General features: G+C 37.2%; 1 protein-coding gene across 1 annotated transcript in view; it reads left to right on the top strand.

The window, feature by feature from the left end:
• The first annotated feature begins 2,871 nt into the window (after positions 1–2,871).
• Positions 2,872–24,192, top strand: part of TAFA5 (TAFA chemokine like family member 5) — a 311,537-nt gene continuing 290,216 nt past the window's right edge. The window contains 1 exon segment of the mRNA XM_087934142.1: positions 2,872–3,030. Coding sequence (XP_087790268.1) covers positions 2,910–3,030 — 121 coding nt within the window. The 5' untranslated portion in view covers positions 2,872–2,909.

Below are 24,192 nucleotides of genomic sequence, written 5' to 3'. Positions count from 1 at the left end.
CAGCTTGACTAAGGTCATTGAGATGGGCTTGAACCCAGCAAATTTGCAAAGAATTGTATTCTTAATCTTAGCTGTTCTCTAACAATGATTTGGGTTGACAATCTTTTTTTTTTAGGTAACATCTTAACTGCTCCTTAAATTGAGTATATGAGAATGTAAGCTACAAAAAAGTAATATATAGCTTAATATAACAGAATAACAAAGTTGGAAGGGACCTTGTAGTTCATTTAGTCCAATCCCCCGCCCAAGCAGGAGACCCTACACCATTTCTGACAGTGCAGTCTCTCAATATCTTTAATTCTTACAGGTACCATACAGAGAAGACTGAATAAATGGTGCTGCCAAGAAATTATGAGTAGTTACTTCTACCCTCATAAACCTCCTGCAGTATATTGAATTAATTGTGGAAGGTGAGATATGGTATTACTTGTTTAACTGCTTATGGGATTTGGAGTAATGGAGAAGTCAACCCAGTGCAGCAAACTTCTCCACCTCAAAGCATTCAAGCAAAAGGAAGCAAAGACTGCTCCTTCTTTCTCTCAGTAGCAAAGAATGAGTAACTGAAGTTTGCTGATGACTGCAACACTTTGCTGGTTCTTCTCAATGAAGAGCCAGCCAGTGTTGAGCATACTCAATTTGGTTGAGTTTGTTTGGAAATGGGCTGAAATGGAGCCCTCTGGGGTGCAAAGAGGAAACAAAAATCAGAAGTCTTTCTTAACTCAAATATTTTGTGGATGGGGAGGATTGAAGCAGGAAGATCTGGGGTGGCTGGTCAGTTCCCCAACTGCCAGCCCTAGGTGCAGTGGTGTATTAACCATTAAGCACGTGCTTATGGCACCAGGTCCAAAGGAAGCACCAAAAAAACTTTTTATGTAGCCTAAACTTGGTTTCGTCTGTACAAAGGAGGAGGGGCACCAAGATTTGTCAGTGGTTTAGTGGACCCCTGAGCCTTAATCCGCTACTGGATAGGTGACAACTGATGAGGTAAAATTCGCAATTCTTACTACGATCAAATCTTATCTCTGAACTATGGAGGGCAGATTTAAACGAATGACTCTAGGACAGTCCTCGCGAGGATGCCCAGGAAATGGACAAGTAACGGCGGGTGCCTCCAATCTGCTGCCCCCGAGCCCCGCAGCCTGGAAGCGGCTTTGCTCAGGGGTGGAGATAACGACGGCCGCTATGTTCCTTCCTTCACTGCAAATGGGCGGGAAAAGATTCTTAAAAGTCCAAGGTAGGAGAAGGGAAGAGAGTTTTTAGCAACGCAACTCTTGACTCGTAAAAGCCGCCTCTTCAGGATGGCGACCATTGCGGAGAGCGATTTCTCCCGCAAAAGCAAAGCTGCGAACGAGCTATTTAAAACAGGGCGCTCGCTCTTCATACGTAGGGAGAAAGTGGCGGCTCTTTACCACAGCCTTATCGGTAATGTCTTTTTTTTTTTTAATTAACCACGGTTGGATTTATGTCACACTGGAGTTTTGCCTTCTAGGAAGGGGGCTGGAGCAGCAGGGTCTTCTCTGTGAGGAACGGCTTTTTCTCTTCACTTTTGCCGGATTTGAGGGGGTGAACGGGGTGGTGGTAGTTATTCCACCTCACTCCCGCCACAGCAGAAGAGGGAGGGGCGGCATGAAGAGCCGGGCAACAGCCAAGCTCCGAAGCCGCTCGCGGGCTGTGAGAAGCGCGCGCGCGCGCGCCCGCCTGGCCTCCCCGCGCCAGCCTCGGTGAGCAGCGCGCGCGAGGCGGGCCGGGGGCGGCGTTAAGGGTGGCGCGGAGGGGGGGGGCGCGTCGGCTGGAGCCCCCAACGCACCCTCGGCAAAGGGGTGGGAGCTGATTGCGCTCCGCGCCGACGGGACCGCCGGCCAGAAAGCCAAAAAAAAAAAAAAAAGGAGCCGCCGCTCTGCGGACGGGGAAAGCGCGGGATGTCTGCTGCAGAACGCTACGGAGCTCGAGGCTGAGGACTGGCGGCAGCGGCGGCGGCCGGCCAGCCAGCCAGCCCGTCCGGCCAAGGTGGCTAAGCTGGGTGACGCTGCTCTGTTCGCCCCGAGGGGAAACCAAGGCGTCGTCGTCGGAGGCTGCGGAGAGCGAGGCGGCACCAGTGGGCGGGCTTGGCTAACCCTTGCCCTCAAAAGGGGGCTCCCTCCGCCGCGCCGGCAAGGCTCCCTCTGGACGAAGCCACAAGTGCTGAAGGGAGCGGCGCGGGAAGTTTGCCGTCCGTGGGGAAGAAAGGCGGTCGAGCGGGCCAACCTTTCCGGAGACCCTCGGCAGCTGCTCGCCGCGGCTCCGGCCCTTCCCCTCACGCCCTCAGAGGCATGCCCCTGCCTGCCTTGCCGTCCTGGTCAGCCTCCTTTCTGCGCCTTCGGGTAGCGACCTTTTTTTCTCCCTTCGGCCGGGCAGCTCGCCCGCTTGCCGGGGCGCGCGTGGATGCGCACGCGCGGCGCCCCCTCGCTCGGGACTTGCGGGAGGGTTCACCACCAGGCACCAGCCGCCGCTCGAGCCTCGCTCCTGCTGCCGCGCCCCGTCTGGGATCCTTCCCCGAGAAGCGAAGACCCAAACGCCGCTTGGCCCCCGACGGGCTGCTTGAAGGGCTCGTGGAAGGCAGCCTTGCCTTGCCTGCCTCCTTCCCGCCGCCCTTAGAAGGGAAAGTTCGATGAATCGCCATCCTCGAAGGGGGGAGAAACCGGGCTCCAGAGGTCGTCGCCGGCTGAAACAAAATGTCTTCAGGCTTGGCAGGGCTGAAGAGACCCCTCTGGGCACCCCAGGATGATTGCTGACGGCCAAATCCTGTGGTCCTTCTCTAAGATGTTTCCATTTGGGATTAGGTGTATCGAAGGGCGAGGGAGACCTGGCTTGTGAAACTTATCTGACTCCCCCTCCCTCCCCCCCCTTTTTCTTTTGGCTTTGGGGGTCTTATGGCTTCAATGGCTCCATCTCTTAAGCGAAGCAGTAGGAAAGATGCCAACGTCCTGCCGAGTGCATCCTCAACTTTCTGGGCAGTCATGATCTTGGTTGGCCTTTTAATTGCCTACTGCAGTAAGTATAGATTCAGCAGATCAGACAGATCTGTGTATTTCTTTGTATTTTTGGCTTCCTTTCTTGACTGAATGGACCACGTTGATTTTATAGGCCAGGCTGTTTCCAAAGAGCCACTACGTGTGCATTATAAAGCTAGGTTAAAAGCAACGTTTTGTATGAAACTTGGTTAAAAAACAATGCTTGCTTCCAAATGTTTTGTATTTCCTGCCGCTGTTGAAATCCTAACCAAATATGCCAATCCAGATGTTCTATATTTATTACTACTTACATTTTCTATTACTGGTGCGTATTTCTGTCTTTATTTCTCTCCATGTCCAAGTCTCCCCTTCTCATACATTCAGGATTCTTGAAAAACATGCTTATGATGCTGCTATTCCTTAGGGATAGAACTTGGTTCTACTGCAAACGTATCACAAAGCTTCCTTAGTTAAACTAATCATCTGTTTTATTATAGCTTATAATAAACCAGTTATTTCTGGGGTAGAGTCAGAAGTATTAAGTACCAAAGGATGGAGTTTAAAAGACTGTAAAAGTATTTATTTATTTAATATAAATACATTTTGTTTAGAAGCTTTTGGCTATTATCAGAGGATGGGAATCATGTTTTTGTAAAGTATAATCCAAATGTGATTTAACAGAATGAAATATACTTCTTAGCATGCATGAATTCGACATAATTTATTGACAGCTGTAATATACATTGATCAATGGGAGAAAAGGATCTCATGTTGACTTTTATTGAAGAAAATAGATTTGAAATACAGTTTCTTTACCATAACTGAAGTTGGATGGTTAGTGAATTCTAAATCTCTTTAAAACTAATAGTTTATTAAGCATTCTCTATTTGTGATTATTATGAAACTTTCTGAGCATTACTACATCAATGGAATTTTCTCCTTAAGGTAAGGACAAGATTCTTTAGTACTGAATTTGTGTTTCATTGTACTTTTAAAATTAACATATATTTCTGTAATATAAAATCTTTTAATTATCAAATTCTTCATGGAAGATCACATGCACTACTACGGATAAGATAACATTTTAGTCCTCAAGCTCTTGTATTTAATAAAATATATGTTAAAATATTGTGTTAAATTGCATTGTCTATAAATCTTGCATATGAGTGCACTATATGTGTAATGTAATGATAAGATACTGTCAATTGACAAATACTTTTCAATAACTTTAAAATATATTAGGGTATTGATACTTTTAACAGTTGTATTTGGGAAGGACAGCGCTGTTATTGTTTTTCAAAACCTTCAGTATTATAATTCTCGTTTTCATAGATTTTTGTCCACTTCCTATGTCTCTATTAGCCTGAAATGCAATCTCGTAATTTCTAAATAGTGAGTTTTTAAATTATAACTAAATTCTTTTTTTGCAGATCCCAGCTTAATCTTTACTAAGCACGATGAATATATATTCTGCACAGCCCTGAGCATTCCCTAGCCTAAAATATGCAGTGTCAAGACACTTCACTACTTCCATTATTTCAGCATCTTAATAACTGAATGTGCAACTTTGAATATGATGATATAATTCACATGTAATCTGACTGCCACATTGCTTAAAGACCTTTGTAGTAAATGACTTTTAAATTCAGAAGAATACTACGAATGAAATATGGACAAAATATATGTTAATATAGTTTATATAGAATCTTAATATCTTTAACAGGATACTTTAAACATGTTTTATTACAAAATTAAGATCAATCATTAGTTAACATCACTGCATTTTTTATAATTGAAATGGAATGGAAAGATAATGAACACTTCCATGCCTGTACTTATATACCTATGTTCATTTTAAAAAATACACTTATCTGTTACGGATATGACAGCTGTATTCCAAACACTCAGCTAAAATGACAGCACAGTCAGGTTTAAAGTATAATTTAATATAATGGATCAGTGAATATTTTAAAGATTAAAGTAAATTTCAACATAACTTAAAAATGTTTCTCTTCCTTTCCCTTTTTTCCTTAATAAATATATGTTCTTATAGAGGAAAATGTTTTGTTTTTATGAGGTGATAAACAAATTTAGCATACAAAAAGCTCTTATATAGGATGATTTTGCTTTTTAATTATCAGAAAATACATTGTTTATTTTCTTTGTTTCTTGTAACCTGAAAGATGAGGAAAGGATTATTTTCTTTTCTTAACTCTTTGGTTTATACTTAGGGATAGTAGCTCCACCCGATGGATGGTTGAAGGAGATACCTGTAGGAAACCAATTAAGTTAGTTGCTATAGCAATAAAGCTTATGGGGCAGCTGTTTGGGGAAAAAAAAGATTCCAAGGTTCTTCTTTTAAAGTGGTGATCAAAATAAGAAAGGAATAAGTGTGGTGAAATATTATAAACTGAATCCATATAAGTTATAAAACAACAAAATACTGCCTTGGAATTTTATTCTAATAAATTATTTATAGTCTGTCAAGCCTCTAGAATTACCTGGTATGGCTGCTGTAAAACATAGAGTTAACCTACTTCAGTAAGTTTTGTACTGGAGCATCTTTCAGAAATTGTTGAGTCAAAAACCATCTTAGTGACAGTCATTAATAGACTGAATGCTATTCTATTTTTCTATCAATTCATTCTATTTTTCTAGCCATTCATTTCATTGATTTTATAGAAAAGAGGGTTTCCTGCAACATTTGTTACTATTTGAAATACATTGACTGTGTCTTGGGGAAAGGATTGTTTATGACTGTAGTTTGGAAGTTCCCATAGGAAGTTCACTTTGATTTGTACCTACACTAGTTATCTTTATATCATAAAGCAACCTTAAAGGTACATGTTAAAAGGGGGAGCACACAAGTCTTTTCCTGTTTCAGTTCTCATCCTAGCATTATATATGTTAATTAGGTGGTATCCTTTTTAGAGTTTTGTTTACTGATCAATTTATACGAAATTGGCCAAGAAAATGATTTTTAAAAATAATCACTTAAAAAAAAATCCCATAATATACATTGAAAGCAAAAATAGGAATGTTTTTACATAGAAGCACAAACAGGCATAAAACTGATGCCAGCAATGAATTAAATTTTGAAAACAGTCCACACACGATTTAATAGGAATAATATACTTTTTTAGTTGTTGACTTGAGGATAGACTTTGTGCATATGTTCATTACACTGTTGTCAACTTGCCTGCAAAAAATACAGCTCTCAACAAATTGCCAAAGCACAGTTTTGCATTTGGCAGCATGCATGAACACAAAATACAGAAAACGAGAAAGATTATATTACAATCCATGAAGACTAAATTACCTACTGGAGTGTATCATTGTAAAAAAAAATAACAACAGGGTGACCATCTTTATAGGATGAGCAGAAATTAATTTGCATCTCTTTCCGTGAAAGAGCTGTGTTTTGGAATTATTGAAAAATGTTATGAATATGCTTGATACAATTGATCTGTAGGTAATTCATCTAAGTATTTTACCCTAGTCTTCCAGGTTCCTCTTTGCTTTGTTTCTCCAAGGAAAGGTAGCTACTTTTACATGTTTGTGTTTCTTTTCAACCTGTTCCAGGCAGTTCTGCAAGAATTGGGACCTGAGTTTCCATTAGAAGCTATTTCCTTACAACTTATATAGCTTGGAGAGGAGAAAAGCCAATTGTTGGAAAGAAAACTTCAGAACATGATGTCTTGCATCATGTCTTGTCTCGAATTTGGAGGGATGTTTAACATGGGATGTTCTGTTTTGAGTTTGGAAATCTGAAAGTAGTCATGTCAGCTTAGATCATTGTGCAATCACATCTTAATTTATTGTTGTTTTAAATGTTATATTTTTATTTTGCCATTTGCTACTTTAGTCTCTTAATATTTATCTAGATATGTATTTTTAATTAGCATTTTAATTGTGTTTACCATCCTGTATAGAAAACAGATAATAATAAATATATACTATGTAGTTATCAGAGCAGAATGGAAGAATTTATGGTTTCCAAATTGTAGGAGCAAGTGGTTAATGTGGGACTTTGAAACTAAAGGAGAGGTATTAATTGTGCAGTGAATTAAATTAAATTCGTTTGCAAACAAATCAAAGAATGGTACAAATAATTTTACATTTTATATTAGATTCCTGATGCTTATCTAAATAATAATTTGTTGATGACACTAATGCTCCTATATTAAAAGACTAATGTTCCGAAAGAATGGTGTTAGTTTAATTGAAGTAATATTTTAGGAATACGTGCTATGTGTAATTATATAACACATTGACACTTTATTCACAACACAGCTGTTGGATAAGATACTTACATCCATCAGAACAATTTAAAAAGAAACTGTTTATCCAATTAGTAAAAACTTTAATCAATTCTCACAACTTCTTCGTTGCAGAACAGGCAATTTTCAGAATTCTAGATATTGGTTTTAATACACATATATTTATTTATAAAAGTTAAAACAGCCTGTAGATATTCATTATTTACCCACTAAGAAAAGTGGGTAAATGCTGAAGACAATTCTCCATTAGAATTTATACGGTTTGTATTTTGTGTTACAGAAATTATTTTGCATGGTTTTGCATTAAGAGTCATATTAAAATAATAGCTTAAATACAGTATGTAAGAGAATGTTGTGGTACAAATTTTATACCTGTCGTCTATCTCAGACTTTGTAAGCACCTGCTCTTTAGAACAATCTTACACTCTTCCACCAAATGACCCTTTCTAATTTTCCGGAAAGCTTTTTAAAATGGGGCTTTTCCCCATTTAGTTAGGGCAGGACAATAGATGAGCCTGTTTTCTGGGAGGTAGAGTGTTTGTGAGTTTAACCTTAGCAGAATGTTATATTATATGGTGATTATGGACTCCATTCCTTCAGGGGTTTTTTTTTTTACTTTATTATTCTTTTCCAGATTTTACTTGACATATGCCATCCGGAATTGCAATTATGTAGATATATACGTATTTTAAATATTTAAATAAATAAGGATGAAAAGGATGTATGTTTTGCACACAACTTTTTGTTTTGATTTTGAAAATGTTGAAACAGCTCCCAAGCATCCTTTTTTAAAAGACAGGTTTAATGTAATTGTTACTGCAGGAATATAATATTGCTGCTGAAATAATGGCTGCCATTGGAGTTTTGGATGAACTGTGATGCATTGGAATAAGAATGAGCCTAGTTAAATTCCAAGCCAGTTTCTCCTGTCTCATCTTTCCCTATCACACGGTTATAATGAAGAGTTCAGAAGCTTTCATTTCTATTTTCTTTGATCTACAACATGCCATTTCATGCAGATCCCACAAAGTGCAGATACTTTTGATTATAGTTTATTTGAATCAGACAAATTTCTTTGTATTAGATACAAACCTGGCTTGTTTCAGAACAGTTTGTGTCATGAGTGCAGCTGAGGTAAAAATAGAAGATAATGTTTCTAGTGTCCTTGTGTCCCCATTGGAGAAGAAGTGAAAACGTATCTCCCATGATTCATTTCAGTTAATTCCAACTAGATAAGTCTATGGATTATGTTTACATCCAAAATGCAACCAATATCAGAAGGAAGTTTCGCAAAAGAAATACAGTTCATGTATTTCTCATGTTGCTAATGGAAATAGCGAGGAAGAAGCTAACTCTTTGTTATTAACACAACATGTAGCCAGATACAATATACAGTATAAATGTTTTCTTCTGAAAAATTACCACCATTATCTTTTAATAAAATTTGCATTATATATCATTATGTCCCTTTACACAATTACAATGTTGCTGTTGTGTATATAATACTTTTTAGATACGCTTTTTCTTTTCAACCTATTTTGAATATGACTTATTGTACATAATTAAAAATACAGCAATCAGTTTATAATCTTATTACAGTCTTATTACAAAAGAACAGCATTATGAAACATACATATTTTTGACATGCTCTATTCTTTTTTGTGTTTTTAAAGAAAATACATTTTAATTAAAAACATTATTTTGAAAATAAAGATCTTAACAAAAGAAACACGTATCAAACAAAAAACTGAAATCTGAAAAAACAAAATAGTTGATTATAGGGCAATATGTAATCTACTATCCAAGTATAAATATAAATATGTCTGTAAAAGTATTATGAATATTTGCAGATACTGTTTTGCTTTGCCATTGAATTGCAAAATAATATTCTTGTTTGCTTTTGAATTGGGTTAGTAAAAGAAAATCCTCTAGGTCAGAAGTTAGCATTTCTAAAAAAATTTGCATTCTAACATGATTTTTCCTCAAATACAATGGATGTTGCCATTTACCAGGTTTTTATTTTGGAGTACAATTCACCATTAAATCTAATAAGTAATAAGTAAAAGTGTTAAAGATTGCAATTCCAGAACCACATTTCAGGGTATAAGCCTGTTAAATTCAATGCAGTTTATATATGCATTGACACATAAATATTAGCATTGCAATTTATCAGATTTTTATTCTGCCAAATGCTGTGACTCATAGCAATTGACAGTGCTTCCTGGTAGTAACCATCATGAAAATCATGGCCTACTTTATTGACTAAATAGTGTTAAATGGTGTAAATCTTGTAGCCTTCAATGGAACTACATCTACATGGAGAGAAGCATACAATGTGGTACCTCAAAGTTCTGTCTTGGGCCCAGTGTTCTCCAGTAATTGCATAAATGACCTAGATGAGGTGATAGAAGGGGACCTTATCCAACCTGCAGACAGCACAAAGCTGAGGAGAAGTTCTAACAGTTTGGAAGTTAGACTCAAGATGCAGGATTTATTTATTTTTATTTATTTATTTTTGTCAATTGCTTACAAGATAATAGGTATAAGTAAAAACAGTTATGAATACATGGATACATATAAGAAAAATAAAAAAAATAGAAAACAATAGGACAGGGACGGTAGGCAAGTTGGTGCACTTATGCACACCCCCTACAGACCTCTTAGGAAAGGGGTGAGGTCAATAGTAGACAGTCTAAGCTTAAAGGTTTTGGGGTTTGGGGAAGAAACCACAGAGTCAGGTAGAGTATTCCAGACATTGACCACTCTGTTGCTGAAGTTGTATTTCCTGCAATCAAGTTTGGTTCGGTTAACCTTGAGTTTGTATCTATTGTGTGCTCTTGTGTTGTTATGGTTGAAGCTGAAGTATTCATTGACAGGTAAGTCATTGCAATGTATGATTTTATATACCATACTTAGATCAGACCGAAGACAGCATAATTCAAGTTTTCTAGGTCTAGAATTTTGAGTCTGGTGGCATAAGGTATTTTGCAGCGAGTAGAGGAGTGGAGAATTCTTCTTGTGAAATATTTCTGAACTTTCTCAACTGTGTTAATATCAGATACTAATGTGGGTTCCAGACTGATGAGCTGTATTTGAGTATTGGTCTAGCAAATGTTTTGTATGCTCTAGTTATTAGTGTAATATTACCAGAGAAAAAGCTACGTAGGATTAGGTTAACAAATCTTAATGCCTTTTTGGCTATGTAGTTACAGTGGGCTCTAGCACTTCGGTCATTAGAGATGAGTACTCCAAGATCCTTGACAGGATCTTGATGGTTTAGTGAAATAGGCCCTATCCAACATGATGCAGTTCACTGGTGAAAAAAGTAAGGTCCTACACTTAGACAGGCAAAACCAAAAGCACAGGAATAGACTATATAGTAGATGGGTCAGTAACTGAGAGATCTACATGTCCTAGTAGACTACACTTAAGTGTGAGTCAGAGGATGCTGCAGCTGCTAAGAAAGCCAATTCAGTCCTAATCTGTATCAACAGAGGGAGAGCATCAAGATCACATGAAGTGATAATATGCTCTATGTTGTACTACTAGTGAGGTCACACTTGGAGTACTGCATCAGGTTCTGGTCACCATGATAGAAAAAGATGCTGAGACTATAGAAAGAGTTCAGAGAAGACCAGCAAGATAATAACAATTCTGATAAAGAATATAACTGTTGATAAGATGATAACGATTCTGGAGACTAAATCATATGATGAATGATTAGGGCAACTTGGTACGTCTAGTCTATCTAATAGAAGGATTAGAGATGATGTGACAGCTATCTTTGAGTACTTGAGGGGCAGTCACAGAGATGGGAGTTGATTTACTGAAAGTATCAGAGGGCCTAATAAGAAAAGTACGAGTGGAAGCTTTTTAAACAGAAATCCTATCTGGAACCAAGGAAAAAAATCTTGAAAGTAATAGTAGTGAACCAACAGAACAACATGGCTCCTGCAGCTGTGGATGCTCCATTGTTAAGAGGTCAAGAAAAGATTGGACAATCATTTCTCTGGGATGGAGCATGAACTAGAATTATTTCAATATCTCTTCCATTCTATGTATGATTGGGTGACAAAGGTATGAATATTATGTACTTACAAGCATAAAACTGTCCTCTAAAAAGAGGTTCCAGGAATAAAATTACTAGGTTTTTTTCCCCCAGCCTGCAATTCCCAACATTTTGCCTATAGTGATTGATGTAACAAGTTTTTTCCCCCTATACCTCTAAAGTTCATTTTAGTCCTAAACTTACAAGTGAATCAGACTCAAAGTTCAGTTTCTGTATTCTTAACTTTAAACTTCCTTATTTAAGGAACTGTAAGTGAACTTCTAAATAAATTGAGAATGTAAGTGAAATAGTAATGGATATACTGTATTAAGATACTTTGTAAAATATCACTGCTAAATTGGCTCAGAGATAAATACCTACTTTATTAAAACAACAATTAATTGAGAAGGAAAGGAAATGTATTTCTTACAGGTGTCCTCTTTTTAAAAAATCAACCTTGAGTGCATTTCAAATTTTAATAAGCATATAGCACTCAGATTGGTTTTGGACAAGAATGCAATTGATTTTATTTTTAAAACCCTTATATATTGTAATATAGCTGACAGATGCTCACCAAGAGTCTCGGTTGCCAACTATATCAAGAATTCAGCTCACTTAAAACTGTCTGACAAGTGTTTTTGGAACGTTTAAGTTCCATGAGAGGTTCATTCACATCTGTCTTCTAAACAAATATGTGCATAAGTAAAGCACATGAACTTTCGTTAAACTCCTTTCACATAACACAGATAGGTACTTATCTTTGTTCAGGTGAGAGTCTGATGGAAAGGATTAATCCTTGTAAAACATTCCCGTAGTTATGCTACTTTACTTATGCTACCTTACACACTTAGCTTAAGATGTCAGGATGCCTTAAAGTCAAGATGCCTTTTCATTGTCATTTGCATTTCATAGATAAAGCAGTTTAAAGCATAGGAATGGATTAGACTTTTTGCTATTCTAATTGAAATGATTATTTTACATACATGAACTGCATAGGTTTCATTTAAAAATATTATTTCCCTTTTCATCTTAAAATAAATAAATACTTGAACTTGAAAATACTTCCTTCAACTTCTTATTTGTTCTCTTTAGTTCCCATTTTCATTTTATGAAATAATACCTGCCTTATAAATGAATTTAGATGTCAAATATTCTGTATGTAGTCATTTCATAATTTGTTTTTTTTCCAGAAAGCTATCATAGAAATTGATTAGCAATGTAGTTTTGACTTTTATGATTTGAAAGGCTAGAATGGCTTGTGAAATATCTCCTTTGAATGCCTGCATATATGTAAATTAGGCCTTGTGAAAAGGAAATGCTTGCAAAAGAATTATTTTTACACTCTTTTTGCTTTAAGAGTTTTATCTTCACAACAACAGAATAGTTACAGAATAGTTGAAGCTTGCTTTCTTATTCCATTATGGGTGTAATCAGTGTGACATATTCAGAAACAAAGCAATAATTTTCTATTCTCACTATTCGGTTTAATAGGTGTAAAAACGTGTCAGCCCTTTTGGTCCTATTTCAGTGACTGTGGAAGGCTGTTGAGATCTGGATGATAAAGAACAGATTTAAACATCCCTGAGAAGAGAGAGGGGCTGTGCATTCCTGGAATTTGCACTATGGATTTTTCTCATTTACTTCTGAATGGGGTTGCAGTTCATCATTTTGGAGTCCCCTTGACTCTCAATCCACTTCAAAGGGAAGATGGTGGCTGTGGCCTGTATGACCTTTTACCCTGATTCATACACCAATTTTGCTCTTTCCTGGACAAGGAATCTTCATTCATACTTTAGCCACCTTGCTCATGGACTAATGTTTTACCTTAGAAGCTGCACTCAATTGAGAATTCAGTGTAAGAAATTATGGGTGGACCATAATACATCGATATCAATTGCACTGTTTACCATAACCTTCGCAAGGTGCTGCTTTTGTCATGGTACCTGCGTTCTAGAATAATATTCGCAAGAGGCTTGAATTGCCCTGTACTATTTGTTCTCTAAATAGACCTTGAAGACTTGACTCTTTGCTTGAGTGCAAGGTTAAGTGAGTATAAACCTTCTGAGGAAATGGTGTTAATGTGCTGGTTAACTTAGAAGCAGGTTGTTGCCTTTTAAAATTTTATTTTCTAAAGTAAAAAAAAAAACTTGGATATTTGGATATTTATTTTTAATAAAGATGGGATGAGGTGTTGGCAATGATATTAGACTAGCATTGGGAAAACTACCTTTCAAGAATCTTCAGCCACAGAAATCAGCTGGGTCACTTGGGGCCAGTCATTCCCTCTTATCCCCAACTAACCTTACATAGTAGTGGTTGTGAGAAACAAAATAAATGAGAGAATGCTCTATAGCATGGGTGTCAAACTTGCGGCTTGCAGGCTGAATGCATCACATGCTAGCCCAATCCCTGCCTGATTTAGCAAAGGGGGGGGGAAGTCCAGATATGTCATGTGACACCATTATGATGATGCAAGTTTGACACCCCTGCTCTACAAGTATAAACTGCCTTGACCAACTGAAGGAAAGTCAGGATAGACAACTAACAAATATATAAATGTATTCCAGATTCCTTAAGGTACTTCAAAATAGGAAGCATATTGTATACATAATGTATTAATTTATGAATAATCCATTTATAATCCACTTATTTATGATGACTCTGTAAGGAAATCTAGATTGCTCCAACAAGATTCAGCTTGATTCTTTTTGTGAAGTAAGGAAGCAATTGGGATTATTTCAGAAAACCACTGTCACGCCTTGAAGCTCCCTCCTCTCTTACTTAACACTGGTTTTGGGTTTGGTAAAGGCATGTGGAGGAAAAATGAAGATTGGTTTCTGACATAGTTTGCAAGCATGTGTGTCTTCCACCATTGGTGAACAATCTGTAGGAGATGCAATGCAGCCTTCGTAGACTGTCAAAAGTGCTGTGAATCAGAACAAAGTGTAACACTGCAGATATTTTTGCTTTGATCTTAGAAACCATGTAGCCATCTTGCTTTGTGAAGCAGCTTCACATCAGGCTTCAGTTGAACTTTGATCAAAGCAAAATATTTCTTTGAATATTTGCACAGCCCTTACTAGTTTGCCTTCAGAGTTCATAGCAGATAGCAGTAACAAGCTGGAACATTGGCCGCTTGAAATAAAACAAAAACAAAAAATAAACACTAAGCTTTATTTAGGCTTGGATGGGAAACTAAGAGTTATGGGATGTGTATATTTATTTATTTATTTGTTTGTTTGTCAAACGTGTACAAGATAACAAGTATGAACATAAACATGAACAAAGGAAGTAAACACAGATAAATGGTGTAATATATATGTGTGTATGTGTATATGTATATGCATATATGTGATACATTAATTTGGATAACCACAGGATGGTAGCAGGGAGAACTATGGAAGTGGTATCTTGGTGCCATATAACATTGTTTAAAAGAAATAAAACAGAAAACTCAAAAGTGAAAAAAAAGAAAAAAGTAGAAGAAAAAAAAGGCAATATATTAAAAAAGTATATTAAAATTCTATGTCCCTTTGTGTAATATGTGTGTGTGTGAAATGTGTAAAAACAAGCTTCCAATCTTTACAGGAGTTATAAGAACAATTGTAATTTTACTTCTTTCTCTAAAATTACATCATGATTTGCCTGTTTCAATGATGTATGTACTCAAAACAATACACCATATGTTAATTTTTTCTGTTTTATGCAAAAAACTATAGTGGGTTACCTGTCAGTCACAAAAGCAGATATTGTTTTTTTCTAATCAAACACAATTTGGCCATTAATCAAGTTTATTTTTTTAATTTTAATTTTATTTATTTATTTTTGTCAATTCCTTAAAAGTTAATAGTATAAATAAAAACAGTTATGAATACATGGATACATATAAGAAAAATAAAAAAAATAAAAGAAACAATAAGACAGGGATGGTAGGCATGTTAGTGTGCTTATGTACGCCCCCTACAGACCTCTTAAGAAAGGGGTGAAGTCAATAGTAGACAGTCTAAGGTTAAAGTTTTTGGGGTTTGGGGAAGAAACCACAGAGTCAGGTAGAGTATTCCAGACATTGTCCACTCTGTTGCTGAAATCTTATTTCCTGCAATCAAGTTTGGTGCAATTAACCTTGAGTTTGTATCTATTGTTTGCTCTTGTGTTGTTATGGTTGAAGCTGAAGTATTCATTTGCAGGTAGGACATTGAAATGTATGATTTTATATGCTATATTTAGATCAGACCGAAGGCCGTGTAGCTCTCGATTTTCTAGGTCTAGAATTTTGAGTCTGGTGGCATAAGGTATTCTGCAACGAGTAGAGGAGTGGAGAACTCTTCTTGTGAAATATTTCTGGACTTTCTCAACTGTGTTAATATCAGATACTAATGTGGGTTTCAGACTGGTGAGCTGTATTTGAGTATTGGTCTAGAAAATGTTTTGTATGCTCTAGTTATTAGTGTAATATTACCAGAGAAAAAGCTACGTAAGATTAGGTTAACAACTCTTAATGCCTTTTTGGCTATGCAGTTACAGTGGGCTTAGGTCATTAGAGATGAGTATTCCAAGGTCCTTGACAGAGCTTGGATCCTCAACAAGGTCTTGACTATTCAGCTTGTATTTTATTTTCTGATTGTTTTTGCCAATATGTAAGACAGAGCATTTATTTGTTGAGATTTGAAGTTGCCATTTGTTTGACCATTCTGATACGTAGTCGAGGTCTTTTTGAAGGGTAGCAGTATTGTCTGTGGTGTTGAACAGCTTTACATCAGCAACGAAGAGAACTCAGTTGGTTCTATCGACATTCCTCTGTTGTAGCTATTGCCAAATCTTTCCGTTATTGTGTCTACAATAAACTTACTGTGGTTATGTAAAATGAGTTATGACTTTTTCCAGCTGTTCATTATCATTCCCAAGAGGAAAGTTTAGTTTCAGTTGCATATTAATCTTTTAAATCCCTTAAATCAGTGCAAAATCACTGTAAACTCAGAATCTAGGGGTTTTTTTTTTGCATGGCCACCAAGCATGATAAAATGACTTACCATGTCCATTTTTCCAACATAGATTTGAAATACATGTATACATTCTAGATAATTTGTCATATGCCATTTTATAAATGATGTTTACAATTATAATTTTTAATCCTTTAAAACCACCTATTTTCCCATTGTTCAATCTGCTTCAAATTTCAAGAAATCCGCAGTCTTGTGCTCAAAGTTTATACAGAATTCCTTTTACAATTCAGAATATTCAATACCAAAAATTATTTATCTGCTTTTTGATAACTCTGAACAGGAAAAAACATTGACCAACTATGTCCGTCTGCCAACAGGTGTTCTCTTGATTTTACTTTGTATTAGACAAAGTGACCCATTGGATCATTAATTCAGAGATCATAGTTTCTTTACCTAAACAGAGCATCAGAAAGACCAAGGATAGGCAACCCACCCCCCACCAAAAATAAACAACAACAGTGTGAGTCAGAGCGCTTTCTAACTTCCTCATGGCTTTCCCATTGAGTTTCCTTGTAGGGAGTTGGCAGGCATTGTTGGGAGTGTTGGAAATGATGAACCTGTGACTGTGATTGACTGTGACAGTGTACAGGCCTGTCAAACTGGCAGCCTCTGGGCCGGATGCATCATGTGCAGGCCATACCCACTCCGGCTCCACAAAGGCAAAAATATATATATACATCATATCAATAGCACCTAGACTTATACACCACTTCACAGTGCTTTACAGCCCTCTCTAAGCGGTTTACAGAGTCAGCATATTGCCACCAACAATCTGGGTCCTCATTTTACCCACCTTGGAAGGGTGGAAGGCTGAGTCAGCCTTGAGCCTGGTGAGATTTGATCTGCCAACTTAAAGGCAGCTGGCTGTCAGCAGAAGTAGCCTGCAGTACTGCACTCTAACCACTGCACCACCAAGGCTCATCATAATATATCACGTGACACGATTGATTTTGACACCAATGGTGTAGCGACATTAAAGTGTCCATAGCTTCGCAAAATTGAAATCCTTCAAGAGCGTAGGTCCTGGATTTTGGGCACATTCTGTACGTTAATTTATCTGTAAGCCTACTTGAGATATATTGATTTGACACAACTCAAGATTACAAGCAATCAAACACAAGAGTATTACTAGTATATAAATTTTCCTTGAGAGAATTCTAGTATTTCATAGTATGCGGACCATTGTTTGTCTTATTATTTTTTTGTTTTTTGTTCTAAAATGTTTACCACAAATATTTTATTTAAAATATTTACTTATTCCATATTCTTGATATGGCATGTCTAACATAGTGATTTTTAAAATATGCATTAACCTTGACTTTATTATACCACAAATATCCATCTCACCCAAACATTAGGTCTAAGGTCTTTTAACTCTATTTCTCAGCAACACCGACTCTTTTATCCAAACTAATTAGCAAGCTGCAAAATGCAATTTTACATCAGGAAAACCCACTTCTCCTCTTTCCTTTGCATCTTTTAATATCTTATATTTAACTCCTGTTTTCCCCCCTCACAATACAATCTTAGATGTATCCTTTTGCCGCTGTTTAAATGATGCATCAATTGTAAAAACCAGTATAGTGTTGGGGGGGAAAAACATCACTCTATAGAGTATTGGTAGTCAACCTGGTCCCTACCACCCTCTAGTGGGCATTTCGGCTTTCATGCGGGGGGGGGCAGTAGGGGTTTTGTCACCATTACTATGGAACCAGTGGGTGGTTAAAGAAAACTTTACTACTAACAGAGATACAAAAGTGGGCGGTAGGTATAAAAAGGTTGACTACCCCTGCTCTAGACAAAACCATTTTATCATAAGACATTATCCCCAGCAATTTGTCACTTAATAGCAGAGTGTACCAAAATGGGTACTTAAAAACAATGTTTCTAATCCCAATAGAAGCTGTTTTATGAAACAGAATTAATCTCTTCCACGTTTATGTGTTAGCCCAGGTGTTTTTTTTTTTAATCTATTCCCATATTATTTTCAAAGCACATGTGCACAAACCAGGGAAAGATTGGGTGTTTTTTTTTAAATGAATAGATTGATTTTCCTCTTACTGCCATATAAATGTAGAACAGATTTCTCTCTCATGAGCTTATTTTTGCTATTCTCAGGATCAAGTTAAAAGTCTTCTTTTGCTGCTGTAACAATCATTTTATTTTCTGGTGAAAGGTCATTTGGAATCCTGTTTGTATAGTGGAAAAGAGATGTTTCATCGATCTTTCTTTGCTTGCTCAAAAGTAAATCCTAATACTACCGAGTTCAGTAGTATTTACTACTAGGACTGGAAGAAACCTTGAAGGTCTTTTAGTCCAACCCCCCTCCACAAGCAGGAAATCCTATACCATTCATGACAAAGGAATATCCAATCTTTTCTCCAATGATAAAGCGCACACAACTACAGAAGTTAAGCAGCTCTTCCATTGATTAATTGTTCTCACTGTCAGGAAATCTCTCCTTAGGTCCAAGTTGCCTCTTGCCTGCCCTCAGGTGCTTTGGAGAATAACTCGACCCCTTCCTCCCTGTGACAGTTCCTCAAGTACCAGAAAACAGCTATCAATCATATCACCGTTAATTGTTCTCTCTGCTTGCCCAGGAATACCTAGTTCCCTTAATCATTTATGCTACAGTTTAGTCTCCAGATTCTTTATCTGGAACCTAGAAAGTGTGCAAAAAGACTAATAAAGATTTATTTCTCTTTTCTGCACAGTTTCTAGGGTTCCACATCTTTTTTGGGGGGGATATTGTGGCGATTAGAACAGAACATAATATTTCATGTGTGGGCTCACTAGTTCAATAAAACAATAGCATTTAGACTTATATACTGCTTCACAGTGCTTCACAGCCCTCTCTAAGCAGTTTACAGAGTCAGCCTCTTGCCCCCAACAATCTGGGTCCTCATTTTACTGATCTCAGAAGGGCAGAAGGCTGAGTCAACCTTGAGTCTGGTGAGATTCGAACTGCCAAATTGCAGGCAGCCAACAGCCAGCAGATGTAGACTGCAGTACTGCATTCTAACTACTGCACCATCATGGTTCTTAGAGCTGTACTATCATTTCTCACCTAGATACTATTTCTCTATTGAAGGACCCTAGGACCGCGTTACTTTTTTTTACAGCTGCAGCACATTACTGTCTCACACTTAACTGGTGGTTCAGTAGGACTTCTAGACCTACTACTACTACTTGTAGTAACCCTCTCGTGGTTACTATTGTTGAACTAAGTGCCATCTATTCTATACCTGTGAATTTGGTTTTTCCTGCCTAAGTGCAGGATTGTATGTTTCTCACCATTGAACTGCATCTTGTGTGATAATAGCATTTAGAATAAATTAACTGCCAATCCCATTATGGAAATTTAAAAAACCTGCTACAAAGAGCAAAATATAAAGACAGATTTGCCAGGAGATCCATTTGATAGTTGCAAAATTCTGAGTGTCGCTTGATGTGAACAAGGATTATGATTTCCTGCTTCTATTCACATTCATCTGAATGTTTGTAACCTTTCTTCCATGATAGTGGGAAGAATTAGAAAAAATCCATGTAGATTTTTTTCAATGAGCTTCAGATCTTTTGCAAAATTTATGTTCTCTCTGCACTTCTATGAGTTTCATGCAAATGACTAAATAAAGTTGATCAGAAATAACAGTTGAAAGCTCATTGGATGATTTTTGCTAGCAGTCCTGTTTACTGAGAAATAAACCACGCTGAGTTCAATTAGCTTATTTCCTTGTAAGTGTGAAATGGATAGTGGCTTCAAATAGCTGTGTGTCTAATTGATCCTTTGCATTTCTCAGCCTATTTTGCAGACTTAAAAGAAGCAACATTTCAAGTTACAAGGAGCTTTCTAAGTGGTATTTCAAAGTGGTGTTTTTTGGTTCTAGAAAATGTTAACTTCTGCTAAACAGACTTGCTTGATGAAAAACATAAATTTCTTACGACTGAAGAACAAATAAATAAAACTGCAACATTATACATGCCTTCTCAAAAATAGGCCCTATTTTTCATGGAGGAATAAGTAAAGAAAACACTATTTATGACTTCCTTTGCAAGTGGATAATGAGGAAGAATAAAGGAAGGGCAAAGGTAACCCCTTTTAAAGCAAGTGAGAGAAATATATACTGTATTAATGCATAAGGGATAACAGGGGAGAATTGTGCTGAGACTATCTAATATATGTAAAATGTCATTGCCTCCATTCCTATTTGTTACCTACATTCATACGTTTTAATTTAGTAACTTAATCATTTGCTATTAGTCTGATGAGAAAAATGTTTTAGTGATATGTTTTTAACAAAATATGGTAATAAAAGATTTTGAAAGGGAAAGACAGAAAAGCTTGGATTAGATCAAGTCTCATAGTCCTTTTTGCAATGAATCCAAAACAAATAGAGAAAGCTCTTGTAAAAAAAAAAAACACCTTTCCACCTGAAATAATAAAGAACTTGGCCTTTATCGATTAACAGAAAAACTCACTGATTTCTCATTTAACTGGTATTTAACATGTTTGTGCAGAAGATGACACAATGTCTTCCCACTGTCACATTCTTCCAGAGGATGAAGGAAAAAAGGCCCAGACAACTATAATCCCCAGATTCATTTATTTTACTATCGAGAATAACTTTCATAGGATAGCCTACAATTTAAAATTAACGTAGAAAAGGGCAGATTGATTATGTAAAGTAGCAGATGAAAAAAAGAGAAAGCTTCCCATGAGTCAAGCATAACCTCTGGTGACTCTATGCACAGATCCACGAAGTTTTCTTGACAACGGCATAGGAGGATGGCGTGTTCCTTTTTTTCTTTTTTTAAAATTTTACAGACATATATCAATATCTCTGAGATTTTCTTACAGTCCCTTATCCAAGCATTAACAGAGTCTGACCCAATTTAGCTTTTTCTAATTGGCCAAAGAAATATTTGTTGTTGTTGCCTATTTTCTAAATAGAATGGTATGAAGTAATCAGTGGTGCATTTCTAAATTTTTTACCACCAGTTCGGTGGGTGTGGCTTGGTGAGTGCACTTTGTGCATGTGCACAAACTTTGCGCATATGCCAAATACGCACTTTGCATCTTTTACAGCACAATAGAGAGGTTACTTTTTGTTATTTATTTATTTATTGAAAAATGTATAGGCACCCACCTTACCTTAAGGTAATTTTTGATGGTTTGTGAATGTTATGTGAAACTACTGATCTGCAAACAGGTTACCTCATGTATGTGTGCAATGGAATTAATGAATAATAATAATAAATATTTATTTTGCAGTAGGAAGAAAGTTGAGAAGACATAAGATAATTAGTGGCCTATATGACATTTTAATTTATAAAAGTTAATTCTGATGGTTAAGTAGATAGTAGTTTGATAACATGAATTTTATTTACCTCTGACTTAGTAAGTTGGAATTGTCACCCTGACAGCCTCCGTGAACATCCTGTTTTTTTTTATTCAAGTCGGAGACATGCAGAAACAAATTTATTTACTACACAAATCTATATAACTGCCCAACTCATAGTGATTCTGTGCAGAAATATACCAATTGTTGCTCACCTACTTTCTGACATAGTCACATACCTGGGCATAGAAATCTAACCCTGAATCAGGCTAGATTTGAGTTCTGGAAGAATTGATGCAAGATGACCACTATGCATGGTCCTTGTTCTGTGTATTGGCTCTAAAAGTCTATAGGTTGCAGACATTTTTACTAGCAAGCCATCAAGGTTCAGCCACTCCCATTTTAACACTTTTCTCAAATTCCTGACCATTCCATTTGAATCTGTTACATAACCCGGTTCACACACATAGGGACTATATATTGTTCAGAAAATCCATCTGTTGTTGTGCATAATGTATTTCCTTGCTTCCTCTTTTGTCTTTTGAAGGTATCATTTTCTATAGGCTGTATTAGTTGAATTTAATGAGTGAACTTTTTGCCTGCTCTGATTCTGATACATTCTCCATCTTTGATACATGACCATCCATACACTCATAGTGGCATGAAATTACATATAGTTAGTGCAAATATACTGATTCATGGTTGTCATTCAGCATTCTATATTCTACCAGTGGGTGGGTAGACTTCTAGGTGAGAAGATTGAGTAAACTTACCATTTCCTTCAGAGCAGTGCATATTTCAAGTGACTGGTTTACTGTATATTTTTGAACGTGAGGAGAGGGGGGGAATCTTACTGCTCAGGATAAAGACTTTGATGTGAAAATCTCCCCCCATTTCTTTACTCTTTGGTGAGCCTTCTTGATCCAGCTATGTACACTGTAAATTTATAGATCATTGTTAGGCCCTTGGAGGAAAAAGTTGTATGATTATGATTATTGTTGTTGTTGTTCTAGTAAAAAAAAGTAAAGATAAGATGTGTTTTTAAGAGATGCATCATCCCTTTAAAAAAAAAAAGAAACCTTTCCTATGTCAATTATGAGACCTATAAGTAACCACTGACACAGAAGGGAAACTTATATTGACAACATAGTATTTCCCCCCTTATTTAAGGATGTGATGAGAAGCTAAGCATACCAGATGGCATTTAATATTGTGTGTGCATGAATGACACATATATGAATTAATCATATCCACCCCCATTTATAATAAAGCAAACACTTAAGACTGATAGTTTGGTTCATTATACAGTCATTCTTGCTTCCATGGAAACTGATGTTCTAAGATTTATAAATCCCTCTTTGATACTTTAACTTATTTCTTCTTTTTCTCTCTGTTAGGTTGATGATATACTTAATAACTATTATCTCTGACACAAAACACATTGAGTAATTGACATAGCTAAAACTAAACAACCTGATTATTTAACTTATTTTAAAATTTGTTGGTAATATAATGAGTGAGAGGACTGATATAGATACTAGAAAAACAGGAACGCTCTACTCTAAATTTGAAGAACTTATTTTGAAAGTTTTTTTTTAAAAAATAATGGTTATTTAGTAGACATAAAATAGAACCCCACAGCATATTAATTGCTTTGCTTAGAAGGTAAATAGAAGGCTATATTTCAAAATCACATGAGAAGAGTAAGATCTGAGAATACATGTCAACAACTGCATACATAGATGATAGATAGGGATATCATTGGACAGACTACATCAAAATTTATTTTAAAAAATACATGATTGAAAAAAAGAAGATGGAGAAGTACAATTTTATCAGGCTGGACACTTGTAGATTGAGGTTGTGGAAGACTTGATAAATAATGGTATCAAACATGCATGCTAAACCAGTGGTTCCCCAAGTGGGCAGTACCTCCCCCTGGGGGGTGCCTCAGGGCGCTAAGAGGCAAGGGAGCTGGTAGGGAGTGCTAAGAGGTGGCAGGGGGGCTGGAGGTCCAGCCACACCGAAAAAACATGCGGAGGCTGGAGGTTTTTGCAGGCATAGGAGATCAGCGCAGCGCTGCAGGCGGGATTCACCCTTCCCATCCTGGAAGTGCTGCCTACACTGAGCCGTGACAGGTCCCCACATGGGCTGGGTCAAGCCGGCTGCGAGGAAGGTCTCCCCAAGGAAGCAAGACAAAAGCACATGCGCTGCCTCGTAGAGGAGGTTTTGCTTGGTGGGCCAAGGCCTAGAAGTTTGTGCGAAGCGATATTGGGGATAACAGGAGTTGGGATGGGCTCTTCTCGGAAGCGGCTGCTGAAGGGGGGGTCACTAAGAGGTGGCAGGGGGATGTTCGAGACACCGGCACCACAGGTTCATCCCATTTACTGTTGCCCCAGGGCAGGGCAAGGGGCTCAATGGTGTCGAATGCGCCGGCAGCACATTGGGAAAGTCACTTTGGCTTTGCTCTACTTTCCCAAAGTGCCGCCGTTGTCACATTCTGTCTGTCTGTCCATCCATCCAGAAGTTCTG

The sequence above is a fragment of the Pseudonaja textilis genome, chromosome 5 (genome assembly GCF_049901715.1).
Source record: "Pseudonaja textilis isolate UNSWEBS1 chromosome 5, rPseTex1.2, whole genome shotgun sequence".
NCBI classification, from domain to species: domain Eukaryota; kingdom Metazoa; phylum Chordata; class Lepidosauria; order Squamata; family Elapidae; genus Pseudonaja; species Pseudonaja textilis.
This window is presented reverse-complemented; position numbering and strand designations above follow the sequence as displayed.